Source organism: Athene cunicularia, assembly GCF_003259725.1.
Source record: "Athene cunicularia isolate RWA chromosome 13 unlocalized genomic scaffold, athCun1 chr13_part1, whole genome shotgun sequence".
NCBI classification, from domain to species: Eukaryota; Metazoa; Chordata; class Aves; order Strigiformes; family Strigidae; genus Athene; species Athene cunicularia.
Window position 1 is genome coordinate 8,395,855 of NW_020799117.1, and position 23,872 is coordinate 8,419,726.

A 23,872-nucleotide genomic window follows, 5' to 3' on the forward strand; every position below is an offset into this window, starting at 1 on the left:
GGTTGGTGCCGGGGTTTTCTCCACATGCCGTGACCTGCTGTGGCACCCTGCCCACGCCGCCGGAACGTCTGCCACTGCAACCCAACAGCCATGGGTGTTGGAGAACGGCTTGCAGGAGCTATGGCCGACCAGCTCCTGCAGGGAGCTATGGCCTTGCTCTCTGCAAGCCGTTCTCCAACACATGGGCGTTTTGCAGAAGCCCTCCTTTTCCTACCCCTTTGCTCTAGGGCCAGGTACCATGTGGGTGTAAATCGGTGGAGCGATTTGAAATCGGTAGATGCACTCCACAGATCTGATCGCATTCTTTGCCCACCATTTGCAGCGGTGAGGGACCCTAAGCATACCCATATATTTTCCTCTATGAATAATTATTTGCTGGCAATTGTACAAAAAGCAATAGAAGCAATATACTTATTTCAGCCTCTTTGGGAGCAGTGCTTTCAGTTCTCTCATTTCTTTGCTGTCCCCAGAGCCTCCCTTGCTAACAACAGTGTCATATACACACTGTAGATGTCTGGAAGACAGTTTAAATTATTTTTCAGTATATTCTGATAGTGGAAGAGCAAAATCATATATTTTTGTGACAAATACAGCTATAAAAATTCTGTGGTGTTTTTTTAGCCATAAGGGCGGTTTCTTAACTAAGGGACTATGGATTCTTCTTAACACAGAGAATCTAATTTTAAAGAAAATTTCTTTTTAGCTACCTGTGCAAATAAATTGAATGTGCCCAACCTCCAATCTCTTATTGAAAGTATGAGTCTTGATTAAAAAAAGAAGTCGTCATTAAAATAATCCCTGAAGCCATTCTGCATTGGTATAGTTACGTTCACATTTTTGAAGTACATTTTATTTCATTATATCTGTTTATTGTTTTGCCTGGCAACCCATTTGTTTTCTGTTTGAATCCTGTTGCACACTACTGAGGTCTGGATTTATCCCAGTTATCTATAGGCATCCAGAAAAGATGCCTAAGTCACCTTGAAGGAGCTCCACAGCAGCTGGGAAGATGCACTTTCATGCAGCGATTTGGGTGCTAGGTAGACTCTTGTTGGCATTTTCTCTCTCCCACCTGCAGAGGTGGCATGGGATGATTATCTTCCAAATACAGGCTCATCAGTTAAATGCCTGATATTAGCTGAACCTGGGCCCAGAATTGATTAATTGAGGTGCGTTGAAAATATTCCTCCCCATCCACCCTGTTTTCTCCTGGCTTTTGGAAACAGAGGCGATAATAGTGGAGGAGAATAAATGAAGCAACTGAAAATATGGATTCACATCGTGATTATTCTGTCTTCAGAGGCTGATGTTGCCATAGCAGCGAGGATACAATGCAGGTACGGTGGGTTTTGAGAAGGTCAGTGCAACAGGCAACTCCTCTAAGTTTCCCCATGGCCTGGAAGTCATTCTGCTGAGATGGGATTGTCAAATGTGTCTTATTGACAGGACTTGCAAGCGTGGCCACAGCCCTGCCAGGTCTCTCTCCACCTGTGCTCATATTTCTGGTATCTTGAGTGTTGGCATAGATCTTGAGCAGGGCTTTGAAACCAGAGTGTGTTTGCGTGAGCCTTATTGCTTTGAAAAGACCTGATACACTCTAATTAGTGGTCCTGAGATGATTTGGCATGTTCATATCAGATAAAAATGACCCATAATTGGCCCCATTTTCAAGAGCTCACCTTCAGAAGCACTGCATGAGAGCTGGTACTTTCCTTTTCACAATGTCAAGCCTTAATCTGTCAGCTTCATTGTTGGTCGGGGGGAATTGCTAAATACTGTATTAGTCAGAAAAATTGTACTTCAGAGTATAAGTACAAAACACAAAAGGGATCCACTAAGATAGAGAAGGGGAAAAAATTTCCTCCTTCTCGTTGGAAATTCTTCCAACAATGTAAAGATGAGTGAGTTCAATTCATCCTTGGTGTGACTTGGAGGAGTGATGCCACAGAGGATGTTGTGTCCAAAATCATTATAGTTTAAAAAAAGAGAAGTGTTTATTCTATGTCCAGAGGAGGGCCATGAAGATGATCAGAGGGCTGGAGCACCACCCCTATGAGGACAGGCTGAGAGCTGAGAGAAGGCTCCTTGGAGACCTTAGAGCAGCCTCCCAGTAACACCCAGGGGCTACAGGAAAGCTGGGGAGACTCTTTATCAGGGGGTGTAGGGATAGGATGAGGGATAATGGTTTTAAACCGAAAAAGGGGAGATTGAGATTAGATATAAGGAAGAAATTCTTCCCTGTGAGGGTGGTGAGGCCCTGGCACAGGTTGCCCAGAGAAGCTGTGGCTGCCCCCTCCCTGGAAGGGTTCAAGGCCAGGTTGGACGGGGCTTTGGGCAACCTGGGCTAGTGGAAGGTGTCCCTGCCCATGGCAGGGGGTTGGAACTACATGATCTTTACAGTCTCTTTCAACCTAAACCACTCTATGATTCTATCCTTCAGTCAGTGACTGACAGACTATCATAATTCAGGAGTATTAAGCCATAATTTATAAAACTTGTTTCTGCAGCCCCTTGAACTGTACAGTGAATTTATATGCTGATTTTTTATTAAATTGCTGCATTAGAAGAGTACTTGTTCCTACGAGTATAAGAATCTTTTTTTTCACTTCTGAGTGAGCACAAATTTCTACAAGATGGGACTTTTCCCTCCTAGTTAGCATAATTATGGTAATGAGCTAGACTAAAAAAGATGGAGAATTCAAGGGACACATTTGGAATATATGTTGATGATAAGATGTGAAACCTTACTATTTGTGTTGGAGCAAAAAAGCGGAAAAATGCTCAAGAGAACATGGCTCATTTCAAAATGCTTCAGTGCCAAAGTGCTCCGTAACATGAAGCTGGGAGGCGTGAAAGGCAAATTTCAATCTTTTCCCTCCTGTACCAATGGAAAGGGAAATTATTACCCTAGAGAGGAATTCTGCTTATGATGGTTGTGTTGTAGTAACAATGTTGGGATTCATAATAATTTCTCCAAAAGGTCTACTAATCTTTTTCCCTGCAAAAATGTACTCTCAAATGGGGTGGCTTATTTCATAAAAAGCCCGGTTTTGTGGTGCCACACATGATCATACTTTGAGTAAGCTCACTAACAGTTTGCTTGGAAAAGAAATAACCTCCTGCCCAAAGTAGTTCCAGGAATATGCAGTAAATCCAGAGCTGAGCTTTCTTCAAGCTCTGGCTGAACGATTTGTTTAGAAATTATTCCAACACTAGTTTGGAATTCTTTCAAGAGATGGGATTTAGTTGCCTGGGTCAGTTGTAACTTATTTGAAACAAGAATTGGAAAACCACATTTGTTCCTGTTCTTACTGCTTCTTGAGAGTTTTCTCCTTAACTTCCACTAAAGCAAATGCATGAGTTTCTTTTGCCTTCAATGACAGCTTCATAGGGCTCTTTGAGTAATCTTCATAATAAATGGCATTGGCTCTGGTGAGCACTCAGTTGGTGTAGAAGGAACAGATAGAGGGGAAAGGCACTATGGGAATGGGCCCATGGGAAGATGTCCCTAATGCTGCCGTGCCATGTGAGTCTCGCAGGAATGAAGTCAAGATTTTCTGCATCACATCTCACTGCTGTAACTATGAGATGTCCTAGTGATTCTTGTGCTCTCTTTGTTGTATTCCCTCTTCTCATCTTCTGCATCTTTTTCTGCAGTCTTGCAGAGGAACTCACAAAACCAGGAGCTCCCACTGGAAAAGAAGGGATCAGCTTTGCATAGGTTTGGTCTGGGCTGAATTTTATATTAACTATAATGGTCTGCAGGCAATTTCCTCCACTTGCACATAATTCCTTCGTAAGTTAGCAGCCACCTGACTTTCCTATAGCTATCACAAACTATTTCACATTTATGGAAGGAACTAAATGTGCCTACATAGCTCACGCAACTTTAACAGCAGCTTCTAGAAGTCATTTTCCAGTGGGTGACTCCCACAGCTGGTCTTTGCTCATTCAAGTCCATGTCTCCCTGTGACTGATAACCGCAGTGCCAGAGATTATATAGAGGTGTCTTCTCACAGACTGTCATGGGCTTGTGGAGGGAGCAGTGAGTTAGCTGCTTGCTAGTCTTGCAATTTATAATGTTGGTTTAGGGCACCATTTAGCTGCAAAGATTTTAGTTGTGCTTCATCTGCGTCTCCCTCCTGCCCTGGAGAGGGCATATATACTGTCTTGCAGTGATACAAGGTGCTTGGAGTCACCTTCCTTCACCCACCTCTCAGCACAGCTATCCAACACTGTGCCTACCACCTTTAAATGAAAACACTGTCACTAAGACATCTGACAGGAACATCTGAGGTCAGTAAGCAGGCAGAAGAAGAGGGAGACATGTACCTGTTGTGGATATGAGACCTCCCAGTGCAATTCAAAGCATAAGCACGTATCTGTGCATGCAGGGATATGATCATATATGCCGTGTAACACTGCACTGGCTTGTTTTTCTCTACTGTCCCCACAACACTGAATCCATGTGGTCTCAATACAACTGTTATATCAGAGGAAGAAGCTGTCATACATTGTCTCCTTACCTTGGGGTGTATGTTGCTCTGGACTGTGCCGTGTAACCAGCTTTAACTTTATAGGAATGGTGCTGCCGGTAGGTGTTTAGGGGTCCCCTGGCTTCCATAGCAAAATATTGCTGCTGATCCACAGCTGGATACTGGGATCTTTACTGAGATGACAAATTAACTGAAGAAAATGAGAAGGAGGGAGGGCAATCCTGTTAGAGCAAGTAGGTGTTTGAGGCTGTGAAGAACTGGCAATAAGGTGTATTTGTACAGACCTTTCTTAAATATGTGGAATCTGGAAACATCTAATGTCAAGTCAGAGATAGAAGAACAGCACAGAAATCTTCCCAGTAGGGGAAGAAAAAAAACAGGTTACTTGTATTTGCTTTTTTTTTTTTTTTCCCCCTGACTTTGGATGTATTGAGCTGTGTAATAACTTGCACATATCTGGAAGCGATGCAGACCACAGCAATCAATAATACAAGCAACAATAATCAGGTGTTTCAGCCATCTGACAGGAGCAGTCTCCAAAGATAATTCTCTCCCACAGGACATTTCCAAACATAACTTCAGTTTATTCCTAGTAAAAAAGTAAAGGCTTACCTGCCGTGCAGAGACAAACCTTGTCAACGTTTTTTTTTTCCCTGAAAACTGAAAAGGGACGGAGATGCAGAAAAAAACATGGGGAAACACCGGTACCAGTGGTGGCCAGAGGACAGCTGGAGCTCTCTGTGTGCCCCATCATCTCTGTCCCTAAAATCCTTAGAAAGACCTCAGTAAACAGCAGATCTGCCTTCTGTGTTCAAAAATGTCAGGAAAACAAAGGAAGCACAGAGGAGCGTGACACTGAATTTATTGTTTGTGAAGAGCAAAGCATCCTGGCACGAAGGGCCACAGTAAATACGTGTTATCACCGCCTTCGTTCTCAACTAGGTTAAGCTGCGGTGCGAGCCCAGCCCGTGGATGACAGTTGCCACTGAAAATTCCTCCTATTCCTCTGTGTATGCAGTCCAGATTGGTGTGGCTAATACCACTGCCAGGTATTGACCACAGCATTTATGTGCCTCTGATTGGGTTAGCTGGTTTTTCTTATTCTGTTAACTGAATCTCCCTGCTACGAGACATACAATTTTTTTAAAAAATTAACCCACAACTGTTAAAAAGGAAAACAAAAAACCCCTAGGCTTTCCCCACATGTATAGCCATATTGCTAACCAAAAGGCAGAGAAGAGCCTTGATGATCAGATAGCAGTAAGGTTCGGGCTCTTCCCCGAACACCATCATTTGTAATTGGTTGTAAAACTGAGTTGTTTCTCAAGCTACTAAAAAAAAAATTTCCTTTCTCATTCACCATCACCAAAATGACATTTATGCTATTCAGGATTTTACCATTGCTGTCCTGTTTCAACACTGAGCAGTCAGCAATAGCACGTGAATTTTTATGCCTGCCCATTACAAGGCATTGCATAAAAAGAGAGGGAGTGTAGATGATAAAATTGATATGAAGGTTTTCACCATGCCCTACCAAAAAGCTGAATACATCAAAGTAGGTGGTAATGGAAGGTTCCTGACTCCGTGCCTCCTGTTTGGAGCTTGTCTCCTGGAAGCTCCCACAAAGCTGGCTTGTGCTTGCACAGTAAAGTCATTGACTCTCTGCTGAGTAGTCTGCTAATAAAAAGGGGAGAAACGAAGATTGTCAGATGTCAGTGATTCAAATATTTTTTTTTTTTTTTTTTTTTTCCCTTATTCACAAGCAATAGAGTGGCAGATAAGGATATATATTGGTCACAGGCACAATGTTTAATAAAAACTCATGGTCTCTGTCACTCTGGGCAGCTTTCTCCTACATTTTATAGGTCACGGTCCATGAAATTTCACAGGAACTTTCACATATATTCTCTGTAGAAGAGTATGACATTTATTTGTTATTAAACCATATAATTTAGGGAGGATGATTATGCTTTATCCAGAACAACATGCGAAGTAGTCTTTTATACAATGATTTCTCTCTAATGTGCCTGTGTTTTGGGATCTCTATATAATTCTGCAAGCTGCTTTATTTTTTTTTTTTCCTAATGGGAAATAATAAATGATTGTGATTTAATAGTGATGGTACTATAAGAGACCAATATACTCGTTAACTTTAAGCTCAGATTACGACCTTTGCTTGTTTTTTCACCTGCTGACCCCAGCTGTCACTACAAAAAGCTGTCATGCTTAATCATGAGAAACATGAGCAGCAGAGAGTTAACTGTGGTAAGAGTCAGTGCTAAGCATTACATTCCAGTCCTAAACACCAGGGAAGTCAAGAGGTAATGTCTGGTGAGTGCCGCTTTTATTAGTTTAGGCAGCCACAGGAGGAGAGAAAGGTGAGTGTGGATCAGAGGCTGTGAAGGATCAAAGACTAAGAATAACATGGGGAAGTGCCCCTTTTTCTCCATCCCAGTGGTTTTGTGAGAGAAGACGTCTTCTCACATGATATAAACCAAGTGTTCTCGATGCTTTGGTTGTAGGACATTGTCCCATAGGCCGGATACCTCTTTTGGGATGTAGAGGACCTGCTAGCTGTGACTTACATGTCCCATATGTGTGTTTTTCATATATAAAAATCCTATGGGGGGCACTTGGGAGACAGAGGGTGAAGGAGAGAAAGGAAAAGAAACATGCAAGAGAGGAGCAGGGTGGAATGTTGGATCTGTAACACTACTCTGGATAGAATATAGTTGTGAGCCCTTGAAATTGCTGGTTTGCCATAGCTTCAGTGGTGACTTGAAAAGTCCCTTTATCCATTGGTCCATGTTACTGGAAAAGTATTGCCCAACTTCATCTCAGGACTGAGCCCTTGGGGTGGTCAGGATTGTGTACCCACAGAGGTGCTCACTCTTGCAGCTATATGTGGCATATACCAGCTCGCATGACCTGTTACTTTTCTTAATGAAACCAGAGAAGACCCTGCAATGTGAAAGCCCTTAGGGCTTGTAACCTGACTGAATTATCTATTTGGGGAAAAAAAAAAAATATGTAGTTTTTAGCAGCACAAAACATGTGAGGGTCTGCAGATAGCTGTAATAATTCCTGCTCACTCAAATCACAAAGCATACTGCTATCAAAATTTAATCTGGGCTCTTTGGTGCATAATCATATTTCACTCATTTTCCTTCATCCTTTTGCTTGAGATAAATGAACCCCTTCTGTGCCACCACTAACCCAGAATTCATAAGCCAATATTTTACACCCAGGACAAGGAATGTAGCAAGTTACACTTTATGACCCATCTCTCATTCCCCTCCCTTCAACAATCAATAACATTTTCAGCATATGTCTCTATTTAAAGTTTGTTTAAAACTTTCATTTCAAAATGAGATGACAGTGGTCATTTTATCCACCACTCCTGAGCCTGCCTCTGTTCATAAGACACGATGCTCTGGCAAGAAGGATCTTTACTTGGCAGGGTACACCCTGGGAATGATCCTTCTTGGAACAGGAGAACCTCTGGCAAGTGACCAGTGTCACGCTGAGCCATGCTATGTCTTTGATTTTTATCCCTTCAAATTCATGCCTTTTGGCAAGAGCTCATGCAAATCTGTTTGGGTTAGCCATTCACCTTTAGTGACAGAATTCCTTTTCCAGTGCTGGAGGTGCACACGCAAGGAGAGGAAGAGGCGGCAGACAGATGTGTTTTATTTTTGCAGCTAGATTAGAAAATATGCAAGACATATATCCAAACTCACATGGTATTACTGCATTTTCCTGGTTTTCTCGTGATCTTCTTAGGGCTTCTACCCAAGTACATACCCCTTTCCTCTAAAATCTCTGAAACAGCTGTGACTTAGACGCTGGGGTGGCTCTTTTGACTTGGACTTCAGTGTTTAAGGACATGTCTAGCAGGACTTGAGAAGAAGACACCCTAGTCCCTTTCAGTGAGTCCCTAAATTACAGTGACATGCCATGGAGTCAGTATGGCGTGTCTATATTTATAGATCAATAATTCCTCCAAATTACAATTCCTGCCATCCTGTGGCCTGCATGATCCTTGGTTTCAGTGTCTCTCTCACCGTAACATGAAGCCTCTTGTCTGGAAGTGATGACGTGTGTGTCCCTTGTTTCAATGTTCTCCCCACTCTGAGCTCCAGCTATTGTAGATTTTATGATTATTGTACCCTGCCTTACCTTGGAGGCCTTGAGGCATCATATAGCATCATCTTCCTGCTTCTCTAGCCTGGAGAAATTGGGGAAGAAAAAAAAAAAAAGGTGGAAAGATTCCTTAAGGGGAATGTTTGAGGATTATTGCGGCAGTTCTTGACTATCCAACTCCTGGTCGTTTACCGATCTTAGTTTATACATGTAGAGACATAACTTTTGCTAGCGTCAGTCTCAAATCCTAGTGATGTCAGTCAAATTTATGCTAAAAGGTATTCTTCAGACCATCTTTTTCTCAGAAAAAAAAAAACAATTTACCTCAATCCTTGCAGACTGACAATCCTTGCAGATTTACCTCAACCCTTGCAGACTGACAATCATCCTGAATCTTAGAAATAATACCTTGCATTTGATGTGGTTTTGCTTATACATTTGCTTGTGCACTTCTCTACTCACACCATGTTTCTTACACACACACACACACACCCCTTCCTAAGCAATTATAGCCAAAATGAACCTAAATCCCTCATATTAGTAAAAGTTATGACTTTCACAAGTTAAAGGTGAAATATAGTTTGGTCCAATTCTGCTCTGTGCCAGTGTATCCATACACCTGTCTTACTGCATAAAATCCATAAGAAAAACTCATATAAAATCTTGACATATATTTTGTTTGCTATTATGGTTTGTCAGATATTCCATTACATCTTGGACACACATAACTAAACAATTTCTGAAGAAAAGGGACTATTTGCAGTCATCTGCTGGAGGCCTGCAGCCAACACTTCACACCATTTGTCAAGGAGATTTTTGCCATGGAAGTGCAGGGAGCAGGGGAGCCTGGAAGGGCTGGGGAGAGGGTGAGAACTGATAGCTGCAACTGTGAAACCTGAATGAGGAGAGGACAGAAATGCATGTTACATCAGTCACTTAATGCCTGGCCAGCGAGCTTTGCAGTGGTTGTTTGTCTCATGCAGGACATGAGAATGACTCAGGAGACCCAAACATTTGGATATAGAGGTCCAGATTGCTGGGATGTGCTTGGGCTGTGCAAGGAGCAGAGCAAGGGATCCAGTCCTGAGCTGATCATCATGGAGGAGAAAAACGAATTAACCTGAGACAGGGGAGCAATCTGCTGGAAAGATACTCCTATTGTATCATTGCTTCTCCCAGAGCAAATATTTGCATAAATGTTTATTCCAATAAGCTGTGTAGCATCTTAGCAATAACGAAAGCACGGGAAACACTGTGAGACTTGAAACTAATCAACAGGTTTCCATATCTTTTTGCTGTGGGGGCTGATAGCCCTCAAGAAATCCCACCAAATAGTCCATGTTTTACAGAGATTTCCCCAAATAACAGGGGTCAAGTTCCCTGCCACATTTTATTGCAATACTCCTGCACAGCCAAAACTTACTTTGCCAGTTCAGTGGAATGAACCACGTATTCTCTATATGGAGTTCAGTAGAATTAATCACATAGTCTTTATATGGATTTGCTATGAATGAGAAGGTGTATTAATATACAGGCAGCTGGTGAATATTACAGTGAATAGTTTCCTGTTAACACAGAGCATCGCTGCATCTCTTAGAGAAGAGATGACTAGCTTAAAAGAACATCTTTCATCTGTGTAAATGCTTTACTGGGGGGCATTGCAGATTGTTCTGAATAGAATTTTTTTCCACAGAAACAGAGCTAAAAGGATAACACAAGTAATTGCATTCTCTAGTGCCTCCCAGTGCTTTAAATGTCATCCTCTATGGAAAAAAAAAAAAAAAAAAAATCAGCTATTGGCAGCCTGGTGAATTTGGTAATTGTAACTAATGGGGTTATTTCTTTTTGTCTGTGTTTTAGGATGGCATGGGGAACCTGAGAATCACGGAAAAGGGTCTAAAGCTTGAAGGAGATTCAGAATTCTTGAAACCTCTCTACGCCAAAGAAATCCGGTCAAGACCAGTAAGTTGTTGGGAAAGGAACAAGAATGTTTCTGTAGCCCTAACAGTAAGAAACCTTGACGTGGTGTAGTTATTGGATAAATTACTTTGGCCACTCTATAAGTTTGGGGAGTGAGACAGTGGGTGTCCTCTGAGGACTTCATTTGGATACTGTTCAGCTCTACGTGGGTTTAGTTTGTGTAAAGCCACAGTTAAAATGCTTCCAGGACCTCTGAGGTTTCACATTATCTTTTTGTCTCCTCTTGAGACAAATCATAAACAACCCTCAACTGAGAGACCTACTATTTCTGAGGTAGAGAGATGGCAATCAGTTGTGAAATCCAGCTTGCATTTTACTAGTTAATCCTCAGAGATCAGAGAGGTGATGCCTTGGCACAAGGGCCCGATCTATTGTTAGCTGGCACAATAAACCCATATTATGTGCTCAGTCTTATTTCATGTTGTGCTTTAAAATTATGTGCAATTAAAATTCAGTGCTGCTAGGAGAGACTGCTTGACAAAAGTGGCAAGGATATTAACAACTGAAAATGATAAAGAACCCAAGTGTGATTGAAATAGCATCTTCATAGCAGCACTTCGTTGACTGTTGGTAACTTTTGCTCTTTCTAATGCCATCTTCTTTGTCCTGAGCAGTTTTAAAATAACTGAAATGATTACAGTGAGTTTCCAGGATCCCTCTCAGATGTCATCTGTCTTGTTTCCTGATCCAAAGTGTTAATTTGAGTCAGATACCAACCTCCCATTTTGATAACAATGGCAGATAGCTAATTAAATAAAGTTAACATCCCTTTATCTCAGCATTTCAGTGCTTCTGTAGAAAGTGGACCTTGTAGCCTAATCAACACAACAGCCAGTACAATATCCGATTTAGTTATTGAAGGTTGTAACCTCTGTAAGATGGCTAGAAATTGATTTGAACAAGCATCATTTGGGAAAAAAAGATAATAAGAAAATGTTCGTATCTATAAATGTTTTCATTTCTGAATTAAAACAGAACCATAGAACCTTACACGTCATACAATTTGTAATGTAAAATGTGTCGGAAAGGTGCAGCACTCAGTTTGATAAATAGACTGACAAATTACTATTTACATTTCTTTTTCTCTAGTTAGATTGCTGGAAATAATGCTTGATTACTAAGAGAACTGAGAACCACTTCTTGATAATGGGGAGTTTTCATATTATCATAATGATCTACATTTCAGTGTTAGGGGGTACAAAAGGTGACCCTTCTTGAGGTTATGAAACTAGTTTCTACCCATTGACAGTTTAATGAATGCAAGGAAGAAGAAATATAAAGTAAGGCCTGTGTGTTCCTGTGTCTGTTCTTTGATTTATCCCTCCTCCAGAGTTACTCTTGCTGTTAGCCAGAGAAGGATCTAGCCGCAAGCCAGAAGGTCTGATCTACAGCCTAGTGAGTCGGAGCATCCCTTCTGGCTTCGGTACATGAGTCCTGGAAAGTGTATTAACTGTATAGTTACATAAACTATGAGTACAGTTTCTCTGACTTCTCAGTGGAATAGGCTGTGCTAGCTTTCAGGTTGCTCGTGATAACATTGGAATTACTACTGGGCTGCGGGCAACAGGGACAATCCTGTTGATTTCAGTCAACTTCTTCTTTCTTGTGTTGTGTGTGAATCTGGCCTCTTGTAACCAAATGAAAGGGTTGCAGTCAATCAAAGGATAATAGATATGGAATATTTTAAAATATTATTAAATAATTGACACTTTTTCTTTTAAAGAACAGTAGTATGACCCAGTATTCTCTTGGAGGGAAGTGTACTAACAGTCCCTGAACTTGATGAATATTGCTAAAATAAAGTGCCAGACTCAGCACTCAGTGGTACAGATGAACATCCATAACAATTCTGTAGTAATCTTCTCTGTGTTTTCAGAAGTGCTTAATGTGGCTTTAAATATGCGAAGTGTAACAGAAGCAACATGACAAATAATAGTAAAGACCATCCCAGAAATAAGCTGACATATAATATTTTTCACATGTTTAATTAAAAAAACTAAGTGTTGTGTACAGGAATAGATAATGTTTTTATATAAAGCTCAAAAGACTTTCATACCCTGGTTATTTATAGAAGACTTTAATTAAAAAAAATTAATTTCACTTGTTCTGTGTAGTAGATGAAGGGGCTGCATGGGAATGGCAGGGGAAGAATCACTTTTTGTGTAAGTGGCTGCAGTCCCATGACCTCTGTGGAGTGGGTTTTCCCACTCATGTCTCTGCAGTTCTGCTCCCCACGCTGTCCTGCTGTGGGCAGAGCCAGACAATCCCTGGCAAAACATCTCCAAAACATGAATTGTGATAATTCTTGAAAGCCTGAATTTGTCACTGGTGCCTCTTCTTTTCTGCTGCATCTCTTAAGCCCCAGGAAGGTGGTAATTAAAGTTACACACGGACTTGCTTTCCTAGGAGCTCTGACTTCTGGTTTAATCATAGTTTTGGATTTCCACTTAGAAGTGGATTTCTTTTTCAGATTAATTTGGCAGGAAGAGAAGATCAAGGTTTAGAGAGGAGGAAAAGCCCTCAAATGTCATCTGAAGAGACTGGCTGTGTGGAACCTCTGAGTTTCTGTAGTTTGTGCCTCAAAGAGCTCTAGTAGGTACTGCTCCCTTCATCACCTTCTGGACAGAACAGCAGCATTTAGCTGTGCTCCTTTTGGAAGGTAACTCATTGCATCTGAAATTACAACCAAGAAGAACTGAATCTGTTGCACTGTGGCATGCAGTTGATGACAACCCAACAAAGGCATCTTTCTGGGCATCTCTTCAAAAAACTTATCAGAAGGATTGGACTGATGTGGTTCAGTCCCATGCTGGAGAAGTGGATCAGGCTTGCTTTCCTTTCCCCTCACCCATTCAAGTGTGAACCCCCAAATCCTTCTCCCTTCATATAGTGAGGGTCTCTGTTCCTGTTATTTCCCCATCCTAGTCCTAGCTCAGTAATACTGTGTTTGCAGTGCCTCCTGGATTAGGATCCTATTTCTAAGCATCGGAGCTTGCGAGTAAACATAACCTCATTATTACACGAGCCTAAAGGTTATCTGGAGATTAATGAATGAATAGCAACTGGTGGTAGCAGTGTTTGCAGCCTTGTAGTCTTGTTTTAATGAAATGAAATAGATCCATTCCCTTTTCCAGGCGTGTTCAGAGCATCTTAAACTCCCAGCCAAACATATTGTGCACTAAACAGTATTTTCCATGCCATTTGCATGGAACATGAGCATCTTGCTGCCTTTAATTAAGAAGTTAACTGGACCATGAAGTATTGCCAGTGTAAATAAAAGTGATTTGTACTTAGTCAAGAAGGTACATTAGGAATCCTTGCATTTCTTTACTTGCACATAAATTATGGAGATTATTAAAAATTGGAAGGGTCATCTATAAACCCATCTGTAGCTCAGCTGCACTGTCACTCTCAAAATGTAGCTGTCTTTCTAACTGTTGTAATTTATTGTGGACTATCGTGTGAACCATCTGCTTGCTTATAAATCAGACAAACTTTGACTGAAAGTTGCACGCAGCAGCATGAATTGTTAATTTTATGTGGTAGAAAGCAATGGCAGCAGTTTTGTGGTCTTCAGTCTTCATTGCCTGAATTTGAACAGAAATTTAAAACTGGAAGTTTTCCTGACTTTGTTGAGAAGAGCTGCTAACAAGCAGGTTGCTTGGAACTTAAAATGAGCCCAGATTTAGCTTTCTTAGTGCACTTGGGGTGTTTTGAAGCTTGCCACATTCAGGTCTGTAAGTAACTTAACAGGAGCAAGACAGAGAACAGGCTACATGTGTTTTTTATTCCAATAATAGAAATAAAATCCTGTGCTGTGATTATACAGGAAAATCAAGTTAATTACTTCTCTCACGAGCTGTGTGACAGCCAATGAGATGATAAACTCAGTTTTAGGAAGCAGAGAAAGACATTGCCATGATAGGATTAGGAGGGGTTTGCCCTTTCAGTGTTCATTTCAAGTGCATAGATAGAAAAAATAAACCTCAGTTTGCAAATGTTTACACCTAGGCTTAAGGTTTTTTACCCTGTATCCTTTTAAAGACAAGAGTATGGATTTGTCTGACAAAAGATTTTTTGCAGTATAAAGCTCTTGACTGGGGTCCTGCCCATTCAGCTCTCTTGCAGACTCACAGGGACGCAGATCTAAACATGGACACCAACCTTTCTTGTCTGTCCTCTGCTACCTGGGGGAGCTCCAAGCTATTCTGTTCTTGCACAGGTATAAGTGACGGCAAAAGATTTTGAGGAGATTTTAAGTATCTTTCAAAAGAGGTCTCATAGCGTATTTAGTTGGTTTCATGTTGAAGGTCTGCTTCCCATTATTTTTAATTAACCAAAAAAATAATTTAAAAGACAAATCCTATACACCAAAGAAAAAAGGCAGAGGCAAAGTACAGTGCTTTGTTGTTTGGGTTTTTTTTTCCTTTCTTTGGGTAATGTTAGAGGTCCTTATCCTGCTCACTGTGGCAATGAGCGTCTCAGTGAGAGCAGCGTGCTCGCTCAGAGTGTTGGAGCAAACCTGGTCTCGTTTGAAGCCATATGAAATAACTGGTGACTAGAGCAGAAGAAGGACTGGACCTGTCATTAACACTTGGCTGTGATTCTGCAAGGGCATCTGTTTGGCCTAAAAAATTCACAGTTGTGAATTAGGGCTGATAACTGCTATTCCCTTTACTGGTGTTTAGTAAGTCCTCATCAGCATAAAAGCTAGACTAGCAAGTGCATAAAATATGCTTGTCTGTACTTTACATTTTCCCCAGCTAGTATTTGAATGATAGAAATATTAAAGGAAGCTTTTAAGAGTGATAAATAATTATTTTACCAATGTACTTGTCTCACTATGTTCAGATCTGGAAGAAGAGTGGTATAATTTTAAAGCACAGAAGCTGTTCTGTAATGAATGTATTCTTTGGTATTATTTGCTCTGCAGGTCTATCTGCCTGAAAGCTAAAAATATACACTGAGAAACAATGAACCATGTATTTGGATTAAACAATGACATGTGCCCACAATGGGGCACACCTGCCTCATAGCCATAAATACATATTTATAAACAATATAACATACTAATTTGGATTAAAAGCAACATTCACCCATGAGGAAAGGCAATGCAGATGGCAAGGTAATTGCAACTTTGTGTGATGCTCAAACTGTGTAGAAGAAATCTAGCTTTCAGTAAAGGCTCAGATAGATAGCATGAAAGAAGGCTGCTATTTTTTGAGGAAGGAGTCAGAATAATTCCTTTTCTTCCTTTGTCAGTTTACAGAGCAATAAAAGGATATTGAATTAGTTCCTGATGATTTCGTCTAGCAAAGTGCTTAAGGATTTCAGCACGCTCACTGAAACCATCACGGAGTGGAAATGAAGTTTGTCTCACTGTGCTGTCGTCACCTAGCCAGTCCCTGCACACTCCCACCACCTTTGCTCATTACTCCTCCCACTGTTTAGCTATTCCCTAGGTTCTTCAAAGAAGAGAGGAATCTTCTTTTTTTGCACATTATGATACAAAGGAGCCTGTGAGAGCTCCTGGCAGCTCATGGAGATGTTGGTCTTTGGCATTTGCCTCTGGGGCAGTTTAGCTGCCACTGTAGCTTTGGGTAGCAAAAACTCACACTATCCCAGGTCGACTTCTGAAGCACAATACTTCTTTAACTGCATCTTCATAGCTTACTGTTTCTTGGTTGATTTTTGGCAGCAGATGATAAAATATTGTTTAAAAGCCCTAATAATTTTTTTAAAAGCACAAGGTTTCTCATGGTGGCACAGGTGACAAAAGAAAGCTTCTTGCAGCTGTGCCTGGCCACCTCATGTTCTCCCTGTAGGGTTTGTTAAGCATTCGCTGTGGCACCACTCCAGATACCTTGTTGTTAGATTCTGTGCCAGTGTGCTTTTGCTATAAATGTCTCTCTCAGTTTGGTCAGTTTGAGTCTTGCTGGCCTGACAGCTATCAACAGAGAGGAGAGCTGGCAGGCAGCGGGACAAACAGTAAAAATAAACAGAAGCAGCCGAGCAAGTTGCAAAAGGCATTTTGGCAGAAGCGCCCTCACCTGATGCACAGATATTGCTGCCATCGCCATCCAAATCAGATTTGAGTCTGCATACGGCAGCAGGCTGTGAGTGTCCAGTGGGATTTATAAAATTGATATGCTCTCCTCTTAATAAGTTTCATTCTTAAGCAATAAAATCCAGAGAGCCTACTTCAGACTGAACCTTGGTTGCCCCAGCACTTTGAGGGCAGTTAGTGGCTCTGTGATATTTCCAGTGTGCTGAAAAGGTGGAAGTTTAAGTAAATTTTACAGCAACTAAGAAAACATTTCCCTTTACCTTCATAGTAAAATTGGCCAGAAGTCTTTCAGCTCTGAATTTTGAAGGAAATTTTGTAGGCTGGCTGAAGGAGTACTTCCAATACCACCACAATTAAATCTTGCTTTCTGTTCCCTGGTGTTTGTGTAACAAGCTGGTGTTTTGTGCCACACACTGAGACCACAACAGGGAACTGAAATATCCTGTCAGATGCAAAATCCCAAAGAAGAGCAAGAGACAAAGCTCTGAATTAAACAAACTTTTTGAAATAACTCCACAAGTTGCATTTCAAAGCAAAATCTCGTGGAGGCTGCCTATGGCATTTTGAAAAGGATTTCATTAAATGTTGCTAACTTGTCATAAGCTCTCTTAAATGGAAGGGTAATGGCTCATAACATTTGTAAGCTTTTTAATTTCATGCAATATGAGCAGTGTAATCAACACCTATTAAAGTCAATCAGCTGTGCCAAGTGGGCTACCTACCTCAGCTTTTGTCTATATTTTCATCATGAGTACACCTCTGAACTAACTCCGGGAACAATGTGTTTATACTTTCTTATTCTAACATCAGTGGAGATTTTGTGTCCAGAAAACCCAATATGGTCATTGCAGAATTGTCTGAACCCATAAGCTGAGTAAGCAGTTTTACAGTCAGTGGTGTCTACCTTCTAGGGATGGAGCTTGGGCCATGGAGTTGATGTGGACTACTTAACAGCTCCGGAGCTAAGCATGAAGGAGATGGGGAATTTCCCAATGTGTTTGACTTTCTCCCTTTGACAGGTGAAATTTCTCTGCTTGTGTTGGTTGTGTCAGGAGAGGGTATCTGTTTAGATCATGTGTTCATTTTACTGCTCTGATCCAATTCCTGTCTCCTCTTCATTTTAAACATTTGCAGCTGGACTCTGCAGTCATAAAAACAAGTGATCTGCATCACCACTCAAAGTGAGCCACTGGGTTAAGGCTGGGTGCTGTGTGGTCACTAAGCTTTGGCACTGCATTGCTGCCGTGATCCCAAAAATTGCTTGTACTTCAGCTGTGAAGCTGAGCTTTGTGGTGGGGCTGTATTTCCACGGAAGTGTTGCAAATCAGCTAACATCATGTTTCCAACGGAGTCACGAGCCTTGAGACAGGAGAGCAGGCACAAGAAGTTAAAAGGATAGAATAAACATTTGATTTAGTTTATTCTCCCAAAAGGAAAAAGAAAAAGCATGGAATTACTGATTTTAAAGCTGAAAGAAAATGGCAGAGCTGAATGAATTTGGCAGTCAGTTTCTTGCCTTACTTGCACATGGACCACTCTTCTGGTGTTTGTTATTTCAGCTTCAGTTTGGCATCTTGATCTTTTCGTGCTGCCTTTATGAACTGACTGGGAAGCTGCTGTGAAGCTCATTTTTGCTAATTAGCCATTTATTATTGCCTCCCAGTATTCCTACAGGCTTCTAAACCTTTGGGAGCTGTACATCGTCCTTATTTTTCTATGTTTAATCTTATTTTTTTTTAAAAAAAGCACAGGGGTTTTACTGGGGGATTCGTGAGTGTGGGACGCGTCAGTCACGCATACTAATTATGGGATTTCTGTTGCTGACTTGTATTGCTGTTAAAAGAGAAGCTCTGCTGATAGTTGACCACAGCTGACCTAAACCAGCCCGTGGGATTGAGCGCATTCGTAGAGTAGCCCTGAATTCTCAGTGCAAAACTTGATCCAAATTTCATCTTAAGCTGTAGCCTGAGAAAGCAGTAAGCCTTACAAAGCACCTGAAGCTGCTCAGGGGAAAACATGAGAATGTGTACTGATGCATTTCTCTCTCTCAAGGGCAAAGGCCTTCAGTTTAAGGATTTACTATGTCTGGACATTGCTGCTGACAATCAGGATTCTGGCTACTTTGGAAAGGATGAAATATAAAACCAAATTCTTAATATTAAAAATGAAAAAGGAGTGAAACTTTATACAGTATGGATCGAGAGAAGATAGAGGCAAATAGACAAAGGAAACACTAAAAGACAAATAGCAAGATCTAATTATAAAGAAAAAGTATGTTTTTCTGATATTTTCGAGAAGCCTCCAGAGCAGAGCTTCGTGTCTTCTTACTACAGGGCAGAAAACACTTCTGCAACTCTTCTGCTGATCAAAACTATTTCAGCAGAAAAGTTATGTATTTTATAAGGCAAGCGTTACTTTCCAAGACAAGCTGTGCTGTCATTAGGAAGTACAGGCTCACACAACTGCTTTTACAGACAGTTCCGTTTGTGTGTTCTTTGATTTGCAACAGGAAGGGAAAGCCAGACCTTCCAGGTTTCATTTACCAGTAATGCCAGTAATAAGAACTTCTCTGATTGTTCTGTCTCTAAGTGACAGATATTGGATTTGGAGAAAGAACAACACAGGGAAAGACAAGAACAACTCTGAATTTGCTCCTGTACTTTTAGGGCAAATTAGTTGAGGGTCTTGGGAAAACTGACTTGCTGCTTTTGAAAGAAAAAGTAAGATTTCTTTGGCTGTTAACATCTTTCTGGTTGGAACATCTCTAGTTTTGATCTCTGTTTGTCTGAGACTGTGCCCGGCCTGTGCCTGGCATTAGTGGCACGGTGTTGGAGTGCAGGACACTACTGCACGTGTGTGATAACAATGGCTATAAATCTAGTCACAGAAGTAGGCATTCTGACTTGTCAGTGAATTTGGCTTCAATCCAAACAGATATTTAATTTATGCATAATCTACAGACATAAGTCATTTCACTGACATCAGTAAGTTTATTCACATGCAGAGTTGGGCGTACCTTGTGTTCTTTGCTGGCTTAATTTCTACGTATACTGCACATGTGTGGCAGAGCAAAGCTACAGCCAGAGTCCATCCTGCTGGTCTCTGTACGAACATGGGGACAGACACAGCCCTTTCCTCCAAAAGGTGTTACGCTGTCGATAGGTAGGCAGAGAGTGGGACAGGAGATAGGGGTGAGGGTGAGCAAAGCGGCCAACCCATTCACTCCCACAGCAGCTGAGGATTGGTGTGGGGAGTCCTGCATCCATGTGCAGGCTCATTTTAGTAGGTCACATGCTCCAAGTGTAAAAGAGTGTGGTGATAGAGCTGGCAGATATTTTTGAATAAAAGCTGATACGGTAAAAGTTGTCCTTTTTTGTGGGGGTGAAGGAAAGCAGTTTCCATATGGTGTCCTTTTTGTTGTCTGTTTCTTTTTTCATTTTTTACTCCAGGTTTTCAGTATAAAATGTTAAATGTCCATTGATTTCCTCTTGATTTGCTGTAATTCTGAATCCAGTGAACTTTTTAGGTTTGCTTCCAGTCTGGCCTTAAAATTTTCTTCTGAGGCAGGTTGTATGAAAATGGTAGCAGGGAGTCTGCTCCTCATTTCTCTCCGAAAAAGAATAACCTGTGGAACGGAGAGAAAATTCAAGGTGTTTTAGCTCACAGTATTTCTTCCTTGTTCATCCATCAGGGCACAATCCTTGTTTGCCACCCTTACATAAAATAGCAGGAAATGGCTCACTTTCAAACCTTAAATTTTCGCTGAGCAGGAGTAGAGCTGAAGTACCTGTGGCTTTTGCCTCCTCACCACTGAGGTTCCTCAGAGAGCATCAACTGTACAGTGCTGCTGTCATCCAACTTCCCCCAGAAACATCCCTTCTAAGGACAGAGACACGTCTTCCTATGGAAAGTCCTTCTTTCTGGCCTACAAGGGCAGGTTTTATTTAAAGTTTATTTCAAATGCAGCAGCACTGAAATTTGATTTGTGAATTCCTGTCTGTGTATGAAAATGGTGAGTAAATGCATCCAAAGATTTGAACGGTATCTTAGTGCAGGATAATTTGTTGGATTCTTAATTTGTAGTCTAAAACTAGACAACAAAAATTGCTCTTATGACCTAGGCTTTTTTCCTTTCTCTTTCCTTCGAGCTGCAGCTTGATACTCTGCTTCTAGTTCTTTTTCTCCTTGAGCAAACCCATCTACTGTTCCACTGTCTCTCTCTTGATTTAGACAAGGGATGGATTTGTCATGAAAGTCATTAACATCTGAGTTCTGCTTCTCTGCTAAAAACTAGCAACAGCTGCAAAAGATTGCCCATGGCACCATGAATGGGTGGCTACTGATTTGGAGAGGAGCTTGCTGTTCACTGAATCATCCATTTCACTCTTCAGTCTTCTTTTCCAAGTACTAATGCAAGCTGAGCCTTCCTGTTAGATGTGATCTGACAGGCCTGCAGCCCAAGGCAGCACAGCTGAAGAGGAAGATGGGGTTTTCCCAGTGCAAACCTTCATAAGACATCAATATTTAAAAGTAGAGAAATAAATAAAATTACAGGCAGGTGGATTGATTGAGGGGAGAAGAGAGGTCATTTGTCTGACGGAATAAGCATATCTCCGCAGCAACGCTTTCCATCCTTACAGTCAAAAGCTGTTGTCTTTCTTTTGATTACGTTCATTTGTAAGAGTGTGAAGAACTCATTATTTTTCTTAAAATCCTGGGGCATAGCTGTTCATCACCTTAGAGCAGTTGGTACTTCCCTTTAAGCAGATTCCGCGTTGTGTTGTACACAGAGGTGAAGACGCACTGTGAATGGCCAAATAATCCATAATCCAAACGCACACTAATTGCTGTAAAAGGCCAAGAGTAAGTGATCAACCCGAGCTGATTTTGACTTGGCTTCCAGATAGCCATGGCTGGAAGACAGTGGGTTGATGGGATGAACCTGAACATGTTTCCTCTGATGCTTCCTGTGCCTGAGTGTTCAGAGCCTGTGTCCTCCAGATTTTTTGCAGGACATCCTTCACTGTTTAAATGAAGTAAAGGTCACAGAAGGCAATGTCATGTATGTTGTCAATGCTGCTGGATTGAGAAGCACATTTTATTGCATGTTTACTGTTGCTTCAAGACAAAATATTTTATCTGTATTCTGCTACCTCTTGAAATCCCCACCTCCTACTACAAACTGACTTTTGTTATATATGTTTCCTTAAGATCCCAACTGTTATTTATAAATGGTGAACCTTGATGTTGGCACACAGTTGGGAAAGCAGCAGGTTTTTTGTTTCTCTCTGCAACATTACCTGTTACGCAGCATTCTGGGCAGCGTAGCTTAGCTGAAGTAGAAAAAATGGGAACATGCAGGGAGCACCCTTCCTGCGCCCTTTCCTGATAGGAGCCACTTGTTGGATGTCTTTACTGATCAGTTTTGTTCCTCCTAAGTTTTGAAGAACTTCAGGAATAAAAACATCGGGAGGCAAATGCCTTTTGTTTAGAATTGGAGACAACCAGACAGGCTGAGCCACCCTGCTGATTGCCCGAAGAGTAATTCAGGGTCCTTGGTTTTTATATGCCTCCCTGTGCTCTGTTTTACCTTCACACATCCTAATCTCTTTGGCTGCTTTTGCCATTACTCACCATTTCCCCAAACAACATTCCTGTCTTCTTCCAGGCATGGAAAAAGCATCTGCTGCTCTTTCTGTGAGCCTGACATCTCTTGAAATACCACTCCCCAGTGGTGTTGGTTAGGGGTGTATTTTTGCTCATCGGCCCTGTGCCATGGCTGTACCCTGTATTCCTCTCCTCTCTTCACCCTGAAGCAGATAGTCAAGAGTGTCTGTTGAATGGCAGCCACAAGAGACAGTCAAATCCCGAAACAGGGCACCGTAGCCCTGCTCTTGCAATTGTCCCACTGATCAGACCTTTGCTGTCGTGCTCTGTCTGTAGGTACATGTGTTCTGGGTAGCAACATCCAGCATGATTTAACACCCTTCCTCCAGATCAATCCAATTCCATGTCACATGCTTAGCTGCATCTGTCATTTTACCTTTTCAAGTGTACTGCTGCCTTGGCTGTTAGACATTCAGCCTCTCCAAGACGGATGGAGGTTCGCAGTTCTTCCCCTCTGAGACAGATCCTGTCTGACACTCACACATGGACTGTTAGGGCAATGCAGGTCAGAGTTTGGCCCCTGTGTTTACTCCTGTGGGAAAGTCTCTGTCTAGCCATGTAGACTGACAGAGCATCCTTCTTAAAGCCGAGTATTGATTGTTTCAGCAGAAGAAGCACAGTGGTTAGATAAAAGCAATTCAAAAACCAGTTTGTGCAAATGTTTCTGTGACTCCATAACCCTGTATCATAATTAAAGCAGATCAAATTACCTTAGTATCAGAGGTACAGTCATAGGCCCAGCCTTTCTCTTCTGTCCTCTCATTTTCCCAGATATGCCCCTACAGACTTAACTGAGTATATTTCGACAATAAATATTCCCACAACAAGGCCAAAATATGGTTTTCATCAATCATTTTATAGCTGCTTCAAACCTGTCACACCAGTGCATGCGTTTACAGCAACTCGGGGAAAAAAATGCAGACAAACCATAAATAAAAGGAAGAATTTGAATAGAAAACCTGAATTTTCTGTCACCACAAAGGGTCAGATGATCTTTCTTTGTGTCTCGTACAGTGGCGAGCGCACAGTCTCCAGTGAATAAATAATTGCATATCCAGGAAATTAGATTATTACTTCCATAGAGCTATTGGAAAGGAGAGCACACTGAGCCCTTCAAACCTCTTTCCTGTTGCACAGACCTGCGGTTGCCTATGGAGCACAGCAAATGTGACCTGAAGGACAGGTCGCGTAAAGAAGAGCCTTATAATTGCAATACATGCCCCGAAACAGAAATGCTTTGATTGCATGAACATGTCCGGGCTGAACCTTGTCATTTCGCAGGCCAGATGCATTGGAGTGAACTCCACTGGGTAATCACAGAAGTGAGGATGGCCTTCTGCGTCCTGCCTCCCAGCCGTAACTGTGCTGTAATATAGTTGCTTTTGCAGTGTAATTGCTTTCTCTGCAGGGCTTCTTCCTATTGATTCTGCTTGCGTGGATTTAAATTGTTTGCGGGTTGGAACTAGACTTAAGTTGGTCTGCATCTCTGCTCTTCTGTGCTAGGCAGCTCACGTGGCAG

General features: G+C 41.5%; 1 protein-coding gene across 5 annotated transcripts in view; it reads left to right on the forward strand.

The window, feature by feature from the left end:
- The window catches only part of SGCD (sarcoglycan delta), a 215,470-nt gene that overhangs the window by 127,972 nt on the left and 63,626 nt on the right, over positions 1-23,872 (forward strand). For all 5 annotated transcript variants that reach the window (XM_026858578.1, XM_026858576.1, XM_026858575.1 and 2 more), the window contains exon 3: positions 10,500-10,601. In XM_026858578.1, coding sequence (XP_026714379.1) covers positions 10,500-10,601 — 102 coding nt within the window. The remainder of the gene's footprint in view (positions 1-10,499; positions 10,602-23,872) is intronic.